Genomic DNA, 16257 nt, shown 5'->3' with positions numbered 1-16257 from the left:
TAACGTCAAAGTGTGATCGCCACCTACGTCGGTTTATATCAACGACTGGACTGGTGAACTCTACCAGCTGTGGTTATCAAACCTAATGTGGGTACACTACAAGTTAATTGCAGGTAACTCATATATCGATGTATTGATATCATGCTATCGACCCTTACCTTATCATACCTTACCGGCAGTATGGAAAGAACTAAACCTGGCACAACCCAGATGTATGTATGAATGTATGTATGAGACAGTACACGCCGCAGACATTGTTAAAGGTCAAACAGCTATTTTTGCGCACTTTGCTCAGTTGGTTATATGTTTGTAATATACAGGGTTAGTTGAGGCGTTGTTATTCGAATCGCGATTAAAATATTAAAATGACTTTATACAGTTACGACGAGTAAATGAGGCATATGCTTACAACTCCGTCGCTCAATGACAGTAATAGGTCACATGTTTTATTTTTGTCTCTGATTCCGCGTCGCAACAATGACTGGCCTGCTGCGTACACGGAACTAAATCGATAAAGAAATACCATGAGAAATTGTCTAAGAATTTCCGTTGACGACTCGCGTGAGTTGTGCACAATCATTAATTAATATCACGATATATTATTTGTCACTTTGTCACATAGATAAAATAACACCATTCATCGTGTTTGCACGAACTATTGATTGGTATAAATTGATAAGTATGCCGCACTTCAGTAATGCTATAACTATTTTAACGAATCAACAAAACCTAAGTACGCAATGCGCATTTTTAAATAAATCCCTCACACGCACAACATGAACCCGCCATATTGTTTACACTGTGCTGTATCGTCAACAGAAAAACAACAATGGATGCTGGTGGAAGGCACGCTGGACGTTATGGACTAGTCATCGTAATTAGCAGTCATTTCACGCAAATGTTAAATGACGGAGCGTTTGCATCGATGAGTGTGTTCTTGGTTGCACTCTTGGCATATTTTGATACACGTACAGGAACTGCAGCTGGTATTTTATCATGTCGTGAAGCTTTCAGTATGATTCTCGGTAATTACAAAATATTCTTGTACTATGCTTGCCATTTAATATAAAGTTTCACTTCTATTTCCACCTAAAAATAATATTATTTCGATTTTATTAAGGTTCACAATCAAACTAATAACAATATATTCGTTTTTTTCTTCTCCCGCCAAGCTCCATTTATCGGCGTTTTGAATAAGAAATATGGAAGTAGACCATTGGTTGTATCGGGAGGACTGCTTTCCAGTGTTGGTCTGTTTTTGAGTTCATTTGTAAATAACTTGCCGTTGTTGTATGTAACTTTTGGCATGATGGAAGGTAAATGACCTTACATATATATCTGGATTGATTTCGAAAAATAATACCCCGTGTGCCACAGTGTGAGGCATGCTTATTGCTATTGAGAAGGACACCAACATAACTCCCACTGGTCGGGGGGGGGGGGTCTCCTGGCTTTAATACCTCTCAAAATAATTACAAGAATCAAAACACAGAGTAATAAAATGAATAAATTCACCAAAATAGGGGATTGCCTAGTGAAGTGTGCATTGGTGATATTTAACAGTTCTAAGATGTTGAAATTGATGACAGTAAATGGCTTCTGCAACACAATGACAAAGAAATACAGGAGTTTTGCTTGCAGAGAATCACTGTTATTCTGGAGGGCATCGCTGATAGGAGATCGCAAAGCAGTTCACACAAGTCTCACAGAATGATTATTGAAGCCTTATCACTTGTCTCATAATATCGCAGCAGCAATACATAGTATTTAGTTGAAATAGTGGACCACAACTGTCCTCTGTCGAGCTTATTCATGGGCATGATTGGCCCAGATTCAGGTACACCACCTGGGTTTCCACATGAGCCAATCAGAATTTGGACTTGCTAGCAGCTGTCACAATTCAGTAGATCGTAAACATCCTTTGTTATGTAAATCACAAGCACTCATTTTAGATTCCAATTGTCCTTCCAAAGATGTAAACATCCTTTGTTAAGTAAATCACAAGTACACCTGGTAGATTCCAATTGTCCTTCCAGACTTGTAGACATGTATGGCCTGTCAATCACCTTCGTGACATTTATCACACGGCAATGCACACCGATTCTTCCCATGATTCCATGCACACTTCTATTTGCAGCGTTTTAGGTAATATGAAAAACATAGAATAAAAGATGCTGACAAACATATACATAACACAAGTCAAATTGGTGTATTGTTATTACGTAGATAAAATTAAATAATTTACTCTAAAAATTGATTAGAAGTTTCGACATGCAAGGCAGGACAAATCAAAAGAAAAATTACAATCACCCTGCAGCCGTTATGTATGTAAATTATATATTTTGACAAAATACTAACAGATACTTGTACATTTAAAAAGGGGGGGGGCAGAGTCTATCGTACATATTACACCAAATCCTGATTCTATGAGAGCTATGGCACAAGGGATTTAAATATACATTTTCACAAGATAAAGCTTAACAATAGAAATCCACAATACACTAGTACAATATCTAAAAATATACAGCGGTACATAATTCATTTCTATTTTACGTGTGCTGATATTTTTCTGTTTTCAGGTCTTGGTAGTGGTCTAATTTATGGTCCAAGTATTGTGATTGTTGGTCAGCATATTCAAAAACGACATGCACTTGCTAACGGGATAAGTTATGCTGGAGTTGCTCTCGGGATGATTGTTTTTCCACCGATATATCAACTTTTAATAGATGAATATGGCTGGAAAGGAGCACTCATGATATTATCCGCGATTCACATGAATATTGTTGTCTGTGGAATGTTAATGAGATCACCACCAAAGATTGACAACATTGGTCCTAAAAATGAAGGCTTTACATCTGAAGACGTTCATATCGAGACTGACAACATGTGTTCTCAACAAAAACAACTACCAATCACTCCTCAGCAGCGAAAACAATCAGGAATTGGCATAAAGCAATCACGAATTTACAATGTGCTCGGCATGAACCTCTTCTGCCAAAACTCAACTTTTTGTGTACTGTGCATATCAGTGTTTTTCATGGGGATTGCACATCTATTAACACTTGCCCATTATGTCAACAATGCCGTTACTATGGGTATTTCGAAAATAAATGCATCAATACTGATGTCAATGATCGGTATTAGTTCTCTTGTTGGAAGATTTACACATGGATTGATTGTAGATTTGAAATATTTTACCCCTATGTCAGTTTATGTGTTCAGTACAACAGTGGCGGGAACTGTGTTGGTGCTTCTTCCACTCACGAACGGAAACTATATTTATATGGCAATTATCAGCTTATTGTTTGGATTTTGTAGTGGTACATACTTTGCCCTCGCTGCCGTATGTGTGAAACAATCCGTGGGTGTCGATAATTTACCAAAAGCCTTTGGGTGGTTTGTGTTATTCCTTGGTAGTGGAACAATTTTAGGACCTTATCTTGGAGGTATGTGTAAAGCAAATGTATTCTTCCATGTTGTGTTTGTAAACATATTTCAAGAATATTTACTGAAAGACACATTTTATATGTTACCACACAAATATATATATATGTGTAGTAGTATATTCATTACAATTAACGATTAAATTTAAGGCTGCTAGTAAGTAGAAACATACACTTCGCCACTCAAGTCGTTTACATCGGAGCTTACTTTATACACCATTCTGCCTAATCACATTTATTAAAAACAATAACCGCCTTTATTAATACTAAACCGATGCGGACTATTTGTACATTTAAAATGCAAATTACACTCAACTATACATAAAAAACAATTCATTAACAAAACATTTAGCCACAAGTTGGAAACACGTTCATTCAGTTTATGCATCGAGAATAATATATATGCATATAACTACGCTTTTTTTTATTTATGTCAGTTCTTCATTATTTCTTTTGGTTTAATTCTCACCGATTGGCATTTACCATTAGAATAATTCCGTTTTCTCATTTCCCAGGATTGATGTTCGACATTACATACAGCTACAATGTTTCATTTCTGGTTGCTGGTGGAAGTCTAATATTATCAGGAAGTATAATAAGTGTTAAACTAATCTATGAAAGATGCAAAGCAAGAAGACACAGAAATAATATTGTTAAGACATGTACTACCGTGGCAGAGATTCAAACACAAGATTGAACTACACTTTTATCACGATTAAAGATGTTCTATTGTGACGTCAATCACATGCAATATGCATTCAATTTATTATTATTTCTCTACACTTAATGAACTGTTTTGTGTAAACAAGCTTCTAAGCATGACAGCATATTGGGGTCAATGTATGAATGTTTTTTTTTATTCTGTGACATGCTGGCGATGCATATTGCTTACAGATGTGATGTTTAGTGGAAAAGTAAATTTGGTCCTTACATTAAACATGTGTGGATACAAGTCCAAGACAATTTTTTACAATCGAATAAAAGATGGAAGACTATTAGCCATATTACTTCTTCGTCATGCCTATCAGTTTTTGTTCGAATTTGATACATATAGTTTATTTGGAATTGTTTTACGATCAGCTATATTGTTTTTGAAGTGTATTGTTAACATGTTTTTATCCCCAAATTATACATGTACATGACAGTTCCAAAACATGGCAGCCATTTTAATAATACTACCATGTTTTTTTTATTCATGTTCACATTCTATATATATTTAGCGTACGTGTCACCAATAAATTCACGACTATTTTGATTGATTGCCATATGACTTGTCATATTTTTGTTTTATATAATTTGATAAAAGATGGTCTAATGCTGCTAATCTTCTTTTTTTGTTATAACAACTATATCTATGATACCATGTATAGTCTCATTGTCACATGCATCATAATACACACCTTTGTTTATTTGCAAAAATATCATGCAAAAGTTGTATTAAATGTTCATAATCAACATAATAAAACAAAAATAAAAAAATGTACATAGATCATTTAATTAGTAATTCACGAAAATATCCTCACAACTGCTTGTACAATCGATAACGTCTATGGGTGCGAATACACTTTAAAATGCTCTGAAAGTTGAATATTTTCAAATATACAATGTTAGTCACCTGTTCTTGTTTGACCTACGCTTTGTTATCATTAAATTGTGTCTTAGTCTCCTGTCATAAAACAGTGTTGTAATAACATAACAATTAAGGTGACACACGCCTATGATACTGACGTCACACAAAAAATTCATTAAAAAAACAACTTATCTGGTCACATGACCAGTAATTTGAATATCCAATTCGACATATTATACATCTAGTAATACTAATATGTCTATAACAATTCAATTTGTGATTAGTTAAAAGACATCATATCATAGCTATCTTGTTCTTTGAACATATTACTTTATCTTCGACTTGAATAATATTTCCCCTAATTACAACGGACTGTGTAATTAACATGCCTTGTTTAATTAAACAAATTTGCTGTTTAAAGCCTCCACGCGATGACGAAATTATGGGAAAATCATCAATTGTTCCGATTCGAAAGTCTAGGAACATCCGTGACTTTTGTTTACCTTTTCGTATACTCCTATTTTTCTACTGATACCTATAAACAACGATATTGGAGGTATATAGTGGCAGCACACACCATTCCACTATGTCAAATTCTACCAGACCAGTACTTTACTACATCCAAATTCACCTGTAAGTTGCCTTTCCCATACATTCTTCTTGTTATTTAGAGTTGTTTTAGTCAAGGAGCTGAAGTAGCTTAGAAAATTAGTTTTGTACAACATGTCATTGCATGCCTGACACCACAGTCTGTTCGTTAGATTTCTATTTGGTATTTTTAGATACCATTTAAACTGCTTTCGTGGTACCGTAACAAAACCATTCACACACTGGCGATCTCAATGGCGAATTTATAGTACAAAATAACAAAAGCGCTGAGAAAATATCACTGAATCGTTTGTTGAGTAACTGTGTACAATTTGTCGGCTAGCATGTGTTTGATGGCATTATGTAATAATAATGTTCATGAATACTATATTGTGATCGCGATTTCAAAAATGTTATGCCATTATGTGGAGCGGTTTTTTACTATGAGGGTTGATACGTGTCAATTCGTGTCAAGCTGTGATATTTTAATAATACGTCAGTCAGCTCGTAACTAGACACGTATGACATGAACGTTGACTATGCTTATTCAGGGTTATTACATAGGCAACATTGTCAGTATATATGTATCTCAGACATGGACCAATCTCGTTTGAACTTTATGATACTACATTTGGATATGTGTGATGTGCGTATCAGGAATGTGTTATGCCCATTATTACTTATAGTAGTTTGATCTTAATATCATCTCTCAATTTTACATTATCTGACACTTACCCACACAATGTTTGTTACGGCGTCGACTAGTCTAGATTTCTTCACAAAACGATATAAGGTTGGTCTACAGTGTGTGAAATTCATCTTCTGAAGTGAAGCTGAATCGGGTAGATTCCCTTGGTGACCTAAATTTCCTTTGTCTTTCAGTCTGCATTCTCCAAGGTATGTCTGATTACTACTGTCTGCTGTTGCTGCTACTACTCTGACACCAATCAACTTAATTTTCAATAAGATCCTAGTTTGGGTTTTATATTTATTTCATTTTTGCAGCACAAATGAATGTTTGGATTGTGCAGTGGAACTTACTATCCCCTTGTTGCTGTATTTGTGGAACAAGCCGTGGGTGTCGACTGTAAATGTTATTATGTTATGATAATCGTTGACATGAATCGCATAGATGTCTGAATGATAATATTGGTACCCTGTAAACAAATGCGTTTGACAATGTGAATATGTTAAGAATATTCTATAACGAAATGTGTTCCAAATGCACAGCAATAATACATTAACTAGAATTATAACTGAAAGCATATGAATGAAATTATCTAGCGTGTTCATCTCGTGTATTAACAAGAACTTGTGAATATACTGTGACAGGAGAATGCGTTTTTATATGAATATTTGGCCATATGATGGCAAGGTTCATCACTACCGAGTATGTCATTATCCAATGCAAGTAGGAACATTGACCTGCGATGCGTTAATAAATAATACAACATATACCAGAGACAATCTGAAATGGGAACTTTGGATGGCAGTTTAACTTTTTCCATGTCCAATATTATTAGTCTTTTAACTACACTTCCTTGCTAGTGCCAGTAAAAAATTAAATGTAGCTACCCTATCCCCTCAATGTTATTATTCTTTTTATTTTGTTGTGTCCTGACAATGTTTAGTGACTTCATTAAATATCGTAGTTTCAGGAAGCTAGTAAATACTTGCAACATAGCAGAATTATAGCTTGACGATATCGCTGGCTAAGTGAGCGGAGCATTCGCAGCCACAGTGACCCGTAAATACTGTAATTTAATTATTGCATGAAGTATTTATTAGCTTAGGGAGTCAGCTGTGCCTCGCATTGAATTATCACATGTCAAAGACAGGTTGTTCGGATTACAATTTAAATGTCACCTGTGAACTCAGAATCCGATATTACAACCTTTGGTACATGGCACTGTTCATAAGCAGCAGTTCTCTGTTGAGCGAGTACACGCAACATTTACCTCAACAAAAACATCACAACCATAACTACCAATACAAACATTAACGATATACTGTTATTCTTCACTAGAAAGAGTTTTGACAAAATAAACAAAAAGCAGGAGAGACTGTTTCCTCCTTGGCCCCAGTATATGTGTATTTCCCGCAAAAATTACATTATATAATGTAATGTGTTGTGATCGCATTCGAAGCAGGAACAAATTTTCTGGCAATGGTATTGAGATGTTAAACTTTTCCAAGTGTCTTTTTTCAAATAATATTGCTCTTTTCACTGTGTTGACGTGGTTCATCACTGAAACCTTTTTCTGCAATATCAGTGTTCATTAACCCGAGATCAGTTTGTGCTGGACCTCACTGGCAGTAATTGCATAAAAATAGACTTCTCCACACGATCCGAACGTTGAAGTAATATGTCGTATCGTTGTTGACACTAGTATTATCATGTATCAAGGGAGTGAAAGAAAGGTAAGCTTAACATAGGGACTTGAATAAATTAGTTGTGCAATGCGCCATCTTATTGAAGTTAACATCCACTTTCGGTGAAATTACTAAGTTTCGTCAATTTCTATGATATAGTACTCGTAGATCCGATATCTCTATATGTATAAAGTCTGATCGAAATGGTATACATTTAGTTTATTTGTTTATCCTTAGTCACAAAATTATAGAGAAACGTTTTATGGCGTTTTTACAGAACTAATTTTTGACTACCGAGACTATTGAAAATGTGAGCTTTCAACACTCCCTTTTCATCGCAAAATGGGCTAAAAAAATCACGTCTTATAGACGTTCCAGTGAGCCGTTGACGTTGAGTTGTAGTCATATAAGTATAATGATCGTTGCGGAATGCTTCTAAAACGAAGCAGATCTAGAGTGAAGGAGCGATACCTTAAATGGGACACTTGACTATAAAATGCATATATTTTCTGGACTAATATAGGCGAAGGAGAGTATTTTCAATTCAAATATGGTCGATGGTGATATTATACAACTGATAAGCAACATCCCGCTGTATACTGAATGTACTTATCTTAATATTTGATATCAAACAAATTATATGTATCATTTCTATAAAACGCTGACCAAAGTAAATCGCCTCTCATAAACACTACAGCTGTCAACGAAGCAGTTTTAATATAATAAATGACGGATAATATCAATACATTTAGCTGACATGACTGGATCCAAAGATATGATATGTTTCTGTTACCGATTGAGTCTCACCTTATTTACGTTCGTCAACTTGGTTTTCTTCTGGCATCATGGAAAGATTTCGACCGGTTCTGAGCCAATTTACCGGACCCCTCTCGCTGCACGATCAAACGAGACTAAACTAAGTATTGCAAAAATTATAGTGAGCAGGTTGAAACACGAGACAGTTTATATCGAAAAGGGAATGGAATATCTTGGAATTGTCGAAGATATGGTAGCGAATTCATCTCAGTGTACCGGATCAACAGAAAGACTAGAAAAGACATTGAAGAAGTGCTTTTCAGCGATAGACCATTAAAAGTTGGTGTTGTTTGGCGATCGGTATCTTATGGATAGATGCTGAAAGGAAAAGAGTATATATATGCCAATCTTTTTGCTAGTCGATTGCAGCGAATACTAGGTCGTAAAGTAGACGTCCAATTTGGGGCTGTTAACTCTAGAGGTAGCACCTACTTTCGCTTCTGCGCTGAAGCACATTTACGGTTGTCTGAAATGGATATAATCATTGGCGATTTCGCGGTAAACGACTCGCCTTCAAACGCATCCCGCGTGTCACAGGAACTGTTATTGAGGCGTGTTCTAAACAACCTCCTAAACCACAGATTATTTACATGAATTTTATTCTGGGTAGTTCAATGTACGAAAGACTTTGTTGGAATTCGGCGAATGACATTATTCTGCCTCTTAGTACACACTACTCTATACCTACAATCAGCGTTTGCAGCAATTTGTGCCTACCTGTTCACAAAAGTCGATATGCTGTTCGCAAAGGATAGATCCCATCGCAGTGAAACATTGCACGAAATTGCTGATATATTGCTGTCCCGTTTTGTAATCAGCGTTCTTCTCAATATTCTAGTAAGAATACAACACATCTCAGAAAGTGCTAGAAATTACTTAGGTGGCACATGGCTTATGCCGGAGCCGATATGGGCTACGATAGAATGGAATGAAATGGAAGTGGATTGCTGGAGTCTATGTAGCGGGGTACTCAATGAGAACAAACTTCACGGAAATGTTTTTAAGGGCGAGTGGGACACCGCACATGGTTACCAGACACATGAGGCTGGGACTATAGTTACATTTCCCATCCCCGTACACAGCAACATGTGCGACGTCAGCATCTCCATAATGTCCTTTGCAACTTTTGGAAAGGCCAATGTGGACCTGACGATATGTGTTAAAAGCGTGGCAAACAAGTTGGTCGAATTTAGTTTAAACCTAGGCGGATCAACTTACAAATGGATAACTTTTCCCAACATAACTGAAGCAGACTTTGTAAAGGTGCTTTGATAGTGGTGCATAGAAGTTGACTTGCATATGACATATTGCTCGCTTGCATAAAAAAGTAGTCTGTGAACTTAAAACAGGGGTGGTCATGATTATTATATAGATATCTTTGAATATAGGAAAGTCGCATGTTACTTATGCGTGTTGGAAGGTGTGTAACATTTTGTCCACCTCTTTCCAAGGGGAGGAACAGTGTTGTGGCAGATACCCAATGTCGGCCATGCCAAAAGAAATCGAGCAGCAATGCAAGCGATTTAGTGAACAATTGTAATCGCTACATAACAGACTCACAGGTCGCCAGTGTTTTACATTGGTAACATCACCTTTTTTAGGGAGAAGAGTGACCACGGCCCTTGTGCAGGATAGGGGGAGCACATTTTCGTTTGTGGCAGCAGTAAATACATCGCACAGATCACTTCCAATGATATGCCAAAAAGTTTGGTAAAATTCGTTTGGTATTCCGTCGATACCGGGAGTACGCCCATGGGGAAGTAGTTTGACCATGGCACTCAGTTCGTCAAACGTGATTGGTTTGTCAAGGTCATCACGATCTCTTTCATTTAGTTTCGGTAGCCCTTCAAAGAGGATATTTTGAGCTTCAATGTCAATGTTATCAGGTGTATACAGGTTATTGTAGAAGGTGTGTATGATTTTCCGTATTTCAGTTTCATTTTCAGTAAGAGTGTTATCTTGGTGCCTCAACTGAAAGATCGCCTTTTTGGTTCCCTTCTTTTTCTCTAACTGGAAAAAGAAGGAATTGCAAACATCACTTTCATTTAAAAACTGATGTCGCGCACGCGTAGCACTGCCTTTGTGTTCACGTTGAACAAGGCGTGCGAGAAGTTTTTTTTTCAGTGTAACTGTTTAAGAGCGGTGCATCGTGTGCAGTACAACGTTCGATGGTTTTAATTTCCATTTCCAATGCTTGTTTGAGTGTGCAATACTGTTTTGTGAGTAACTTTATTTTATTTTTGCCAGTATCCCACCATGTCTGTATATTAACATAATTATTTCGAAGTGTTTGCCACTTCGCCCAAAAATCAGTTAAGATTGCCACATACACTTCATCACGCAGAATTTCTGTATTCATACACCACACTGGACTTTTGTTTTTACTGTCACCAATTACGATGTTGATGTGGACAAGGGAATGGTCAGAAAAAGCTAATGCGCCATAGCTTATGTCAATATTCTTAATTTTCCCACGCATACATTTGCTGACATAAAACCTATCAAGGGGCACAAGCGTACCACCACGCCCCCAAGTAAATGTGTTTAATGTGTTCCCGTGGTATTGGCGCCATACATCAAACAGTTTGTGATGAATCAGGACAGATTTGTGGAGCTTTGCAGTGCGCATGTACGATTCGCCTCCCATGATTACTGGGTCATTATTTAGAGAACTGATGAATTGTTCAATTTTAGTGAAGCATTTCATACGCTCAGCGCCATTAATAGGTGCATATACATTAATTATGTGAACAAGATTTTCATTAATTTGAACAAGAGTGTGCAGCACGTACCCAGGCATGATCTCAGATTGTGATAAAATATTCACAGTTGTTCCTGGCGAAAACAAAATAGCCACACCCGCACGATTAACAGTGCCATGAGAAAAAATACCAAGGCCACGCCACACAAGTTTCCAAATATTTTCACCGGAGACAAGAGAGTGTGTTTCTTGTAGCATATACATATTACAGGGGTTGGTCACGCTTGAGATAATTGAAAACACTGTACCGTTTGAGGGCGTCCCGGCAACCATTGACATTGTATGTTGCGCATGTTATTGTGTTTGCCATCATAAAAAGGGAAATTAACAATCAGCGATAAAGTTACCCGTTTTGATTTGCTGTTTAATTTTTTTAATGAGTCTGTGTATGCGAGATTTATCAGATGTTTTCAACTGCGTGGTATTGCAGTAGTTTATCAGATGTCGGACCAATATTTTAAGATTGGGGCAAAATTAAAAACACTTGTCTATAAATCTACGTGAGTGAAGTGTAGACACTAAAAAGGTTTTGATATTAACGTTTGATATTGTTGATTCGCTGTTATCAGTACATGCTGAAACATTTGAAATGATAGACCCCTCATTCTCACTACATTCGCTGGCAGTTTCCTCCATATCATCAGCGGTTTTATTTTGTGACATAGGTGTGCTGAAAAGGTCTTGTGATTGATCAGTTAAACCACTTAAATCAATGGGAAGTTCGGATAGCGGCGAATCGCGCGGGGATTCAACTGTGAACTCAAGTGAGGGAGATGATGGAAATGGGGCCGACTCCGTAAGCTAGGGCTGTGGCTTTGGAGTACACACTGTTACATTGGCATAGACGTTGGGAAGGGGTTTGTGGGTTGGAGGGGTGGGGGGAGGTGATGGTGATGCAATGGAAGGGGAAGGAGGGGTTCGTACCCTCTCCATCAATCGGACAATTTTGTTCAACAATTTCGATTGCATTTTCATCATTACGCTTTTTAGAACTTGGTTCACATTTATTTTCGTCATTTAACTGGTCATTGTTTTGTTCTTCTCTATGAACTGGTGATCTAGAGCGCGTGCGCTTTTTGCTCATATATTTGGATGAATCTGTTTCAATTTCAATGTTATCTGTTGTACCATCAGTCTCATGATTGTTTATCTCAGTATCTGGTGCTGGGGTGTTAATTATATCAGTTATGTCATCGTCTTTGTCGTGCAATGTGTCATATACATAAACTTGGCGGCGAAAAGACTTTACGTTTTTCAGTGCTGGTCTTTTGCACCCGAGTGGGATCGCTCGCACCGCGCTCATGACACACCCGTATTTAGCTAAGGCATCTGTAATAAAATTGTCAGGTAAAAAAGGGGGAACATTTGATAGCACAATTTTTGTAGAGGGGCGGACAAGAGGTTCAACAGAAACATGGGGGTCTCCAATGTCAAGGCCAGCGGCAGAAACCATGTCGACCCATGTAACCTTATTTAAAAAGACAATAACCGATCGGTTCATACGGGATGCAGCCACAATATTACTGGCCCGACTAAATCTGCAACCGACTCCACATAAGTTTCAACAGGAATGCCATCAATGTTTTCACATCGTACCGCATGGTTTCTAGTAAGGTGACCTGTTGGTGTTGACGGTGGCCTTGTGTGAGTGGCAGCCATCTTGGTTGCCAAGGCAAAGGCAAAAACACTCCAAAACCCACAATAATAACGAAAACAACAACTATAAATTACTCACGCAAAAGGTAGACACACTATATATACAGCTGTGTAGAAACACGGGCGCACAACGAGCGCAAAAACGCAAAACAGGCAGAAAATCGGGGAGCGCTGAAAAGCACCGCGTTCACCCTATTATATTATATTAATATTATTTTTTGAGATTGAAAACAAAATAAGCAAGTTTGGTATGAGCGGACGAGATGATTTTGCCAATATAGGACATTATCGTTGTCCTTTTAATATCGATTATTGTTGGTTCAGTGTCATTGTCATTCGTACCAGAAAAGATCGTGACAACAATGGCGAAGGGCAAGTCCATTTATATCAATGAAAAAAAGAGTTTAAGCATGCCATTGTCTGTTTGAGTTTAATACTAATCTGTTGTGCCCATGTTCACAATTATTGGGTATTATAACAAGCTCCACGGAGCGTTTGAATCGCAGTACACATTCATATTCAGCTGCACATAAGTCGAGGATGAATCAGTTTCAAATAAAACTTCTTCATGCGATTGTTGTTGTTGTTGTTTACAAAATCTATATATGTTTTTAAACTTACCTTATTAATGTCATATTTAGTACTGAATATTCAATTGATTATTTGATTTGGTATACAGCAACATGCTGAACACATCATTTGATATATTTTGCTTATTAACACTTTCCTAAATATATTTCGAGTAGGTAATGTGTATTTACAACGCAGGATGCAAACGAATAAAGAAATGTAATGCAAAACTAGCTAGAAATAAACGAATGGTCTCCAATTTTATTCAGAATTTGTGGAATGAAATTCTAACCCAAACTGAGGTCATTGCCCTTCGCAAAAGACTCAAATTTATACCAACCCCACCAAATCCAACCTATCACACTTTGCTCCAGAGCAAATTTTAGTGTACGTGTTCAGCACAACAGTGGCAGGAACTGTTTAATAATACTTCACCTTTATTAATACTTAACCGACGCGGAGTATTTGTACATTTAAAATGCAGAATAGAGTCAACAATACATAAAAAACAATAATTGCATTGACAAAACGTTTAGCCGCAAGTTGGAAACACTTTCATTCAATTTAAAACATGTTGAAAAAGCGACATGTAATTTTAGCGAATTGTGGTGAAATTACGTAATAGCGAATCTCTCTTGTCATTGTTGATTTCCTGCTTTCTCCATAAAAACAAAGAAAAAATGTCAAGTGTAATTTGATTCTATTCGCAATAATAAAAAACTGATTAAACAGGGATTTGAAAAAGCGGGTATCGTTGCTGCGTTACATCCAGAAAATTGACCTTTTATATTGGAACTCAAAAATTACTAAGTACTACAAATTTCCGTAATAATATCCCTTCATTTATTTATTTTTATTTAAATAATTACCACACTGAATACGTTTATTTTTTGTGTGTGTTAATTTACTTTTCGATAAAGTGTATGTGTGTGCGGAGAAAAAAGATGTCGTTTGGCGGCCATTTTGATATGATAATAAAGTCATTAGTTACATCTTGAATCAGCGAATCAGTTCTCTTGCTAAATTTGCTAAAAAGACATGCTCGCGAAAAAGACATATTTTACAGTAAGTACCGATTGGCATTTACCATTGGAATAATTTGTTAATTCTGTTTTCTCATTTCCCAAGATTGATGTTCGACATTACATACAGCTACAATATGTCATTTCCGGTTGCTGGTGGAAGTCAAATTTTATCAGGGAGTATAATAAGTGTTAAACTAATCAGACACAGAAATATTGTTTTTTAAGACATGCATTACCGTGGCAGAAATTCGAACACAAGATTGAACTGCACTTTATCACGATTGACGTCACGTACGCGCATCATGCAATCATTGTTTTGTTGTTGCCTCTTGGACGTGCTTTGTCGGTTTTTGTTGAAATTTGATACATATAGTGTATTGAGGTTTGTTTTGCAATCAGCTATATTGTTTTTTCCTTATATTACCCTTAGGATTGGGAACATGTACATAACAGTTTAACAATCGGGTTAAAGATGGTTGACTGGCAGTTCTCATTCTTTTTTTGCCATACTACTTGATATCTTTCACCTATGTTTGGTTTTCATTGATATTAGGCACATGTGTCATAGATGAATACATGACTGGGTCAAATGCGAATATTCGTTTTTGGTTATTCAACTATCTCTATGATACTATACAGTCTTATATTTGGTCACATTCATCAACATACACGCATATATCTATTTGGAGGAATATTTTGCAGAAATTGTATTAAATGTTCTTAATCAAAAACAACAAAATAATAAAAAAAAGTTAAGGTGCATAGATTAGATCATATAATATAACATGAGTGAGTCTGATCGTGAAGAAAATATTGATGGCAATATCTTCTCATAACATCTTGTACAACATATTACGACTATGAGTGTGAGTAAACTTCAAATGACATTGATAGTTGTATATTCCCAAAGATACGATGTATGTTAGTCACACGTTTATTTGTTTGAATTGTATAATTTAATTTAATGCCTCGTTCTCATTAAATTATACCATGAAAGCTTTGTTTCATTTTGGTAATATCATAACAATTAAGTTGACATACGCCTAGGATACTGCACTTCAGTTTGGATACAAAAATGATGTAAATATGTGAAATATGAGTCTATTATTTACTCCCAATTACTGACTACATACAACAAATGTCATAACATTCAGAAACAAGTTACCTGGAAGACATAGACATACATATGGAACATACACTATTATCACAGTTAAATATGTTCTATTGTGACGTCACTAACGTGAAACGTGCAATCAATTACTGTTAAACAAGTTGAGAATGCTTTGAAAAATGACAGCATATTAGGGTCATGTATGGATGTTTTTTTTACACTTTGACATGCCGGCGATGCATATTGTTTTAATGGGAAAGTAATTTTGGTTCAAAGTCCAAAACATTTTTTTTACAATCGAATCAAAGATGGTCTACTGCTGATAATCTTATAATTTGTCTGTA

At 36.4% G+C, this 16257-nt stretch overlaps 1 protein-coding gene across 1 annotated transcript; it reads left to right on the top strand.

The window, feature by feature from the left end:
• The first annotated feature begins 29 nt into the window (after positions 1-29).
• Positions 30-5120, top strand: LOC146736273 (monocarboxylate transporter 12-like). Its single transcript, XM_085505464.1, has 5 exons — positions 30-113; positions 820-1025; positions 1173-1316; positions 2580-3446; positions 3959-5120. Exons 2-5 carry the CDS (start codon positions 830-832, stop codon positions 4138-4140), a joined length of 1389 nt encoding a protein of 462 aa, XP_085361590.1. The 5' UTR covers positions 30-113; positions 820-829; the 3' UTR covers positions 4141-5120.
• Positions 5121-16257: the final 11137 nt, after the last annotated feature.

The sequence above is a fragment of the Saccoglossus kowalevskii genome, chromosome 11 (genome assembly GCF_978046115.1).
Source record: "Saccoglossus kowalevskii chromosome 11, keSacKowa6.1, whole genome shotgun sequence".
Classification (NCBI taxonomy): Eukaryota; Metazoa; Hemichordata; class Enteropneusta; family Harrimaniidae; genus Saccoglossus; species Saccoglossus kowalevskii.
The sequence above is the reverse complement of the archived record's forward strand: the minus strand, read 5'-3'. Positions and strand labels throughout refer to the sequence as shown.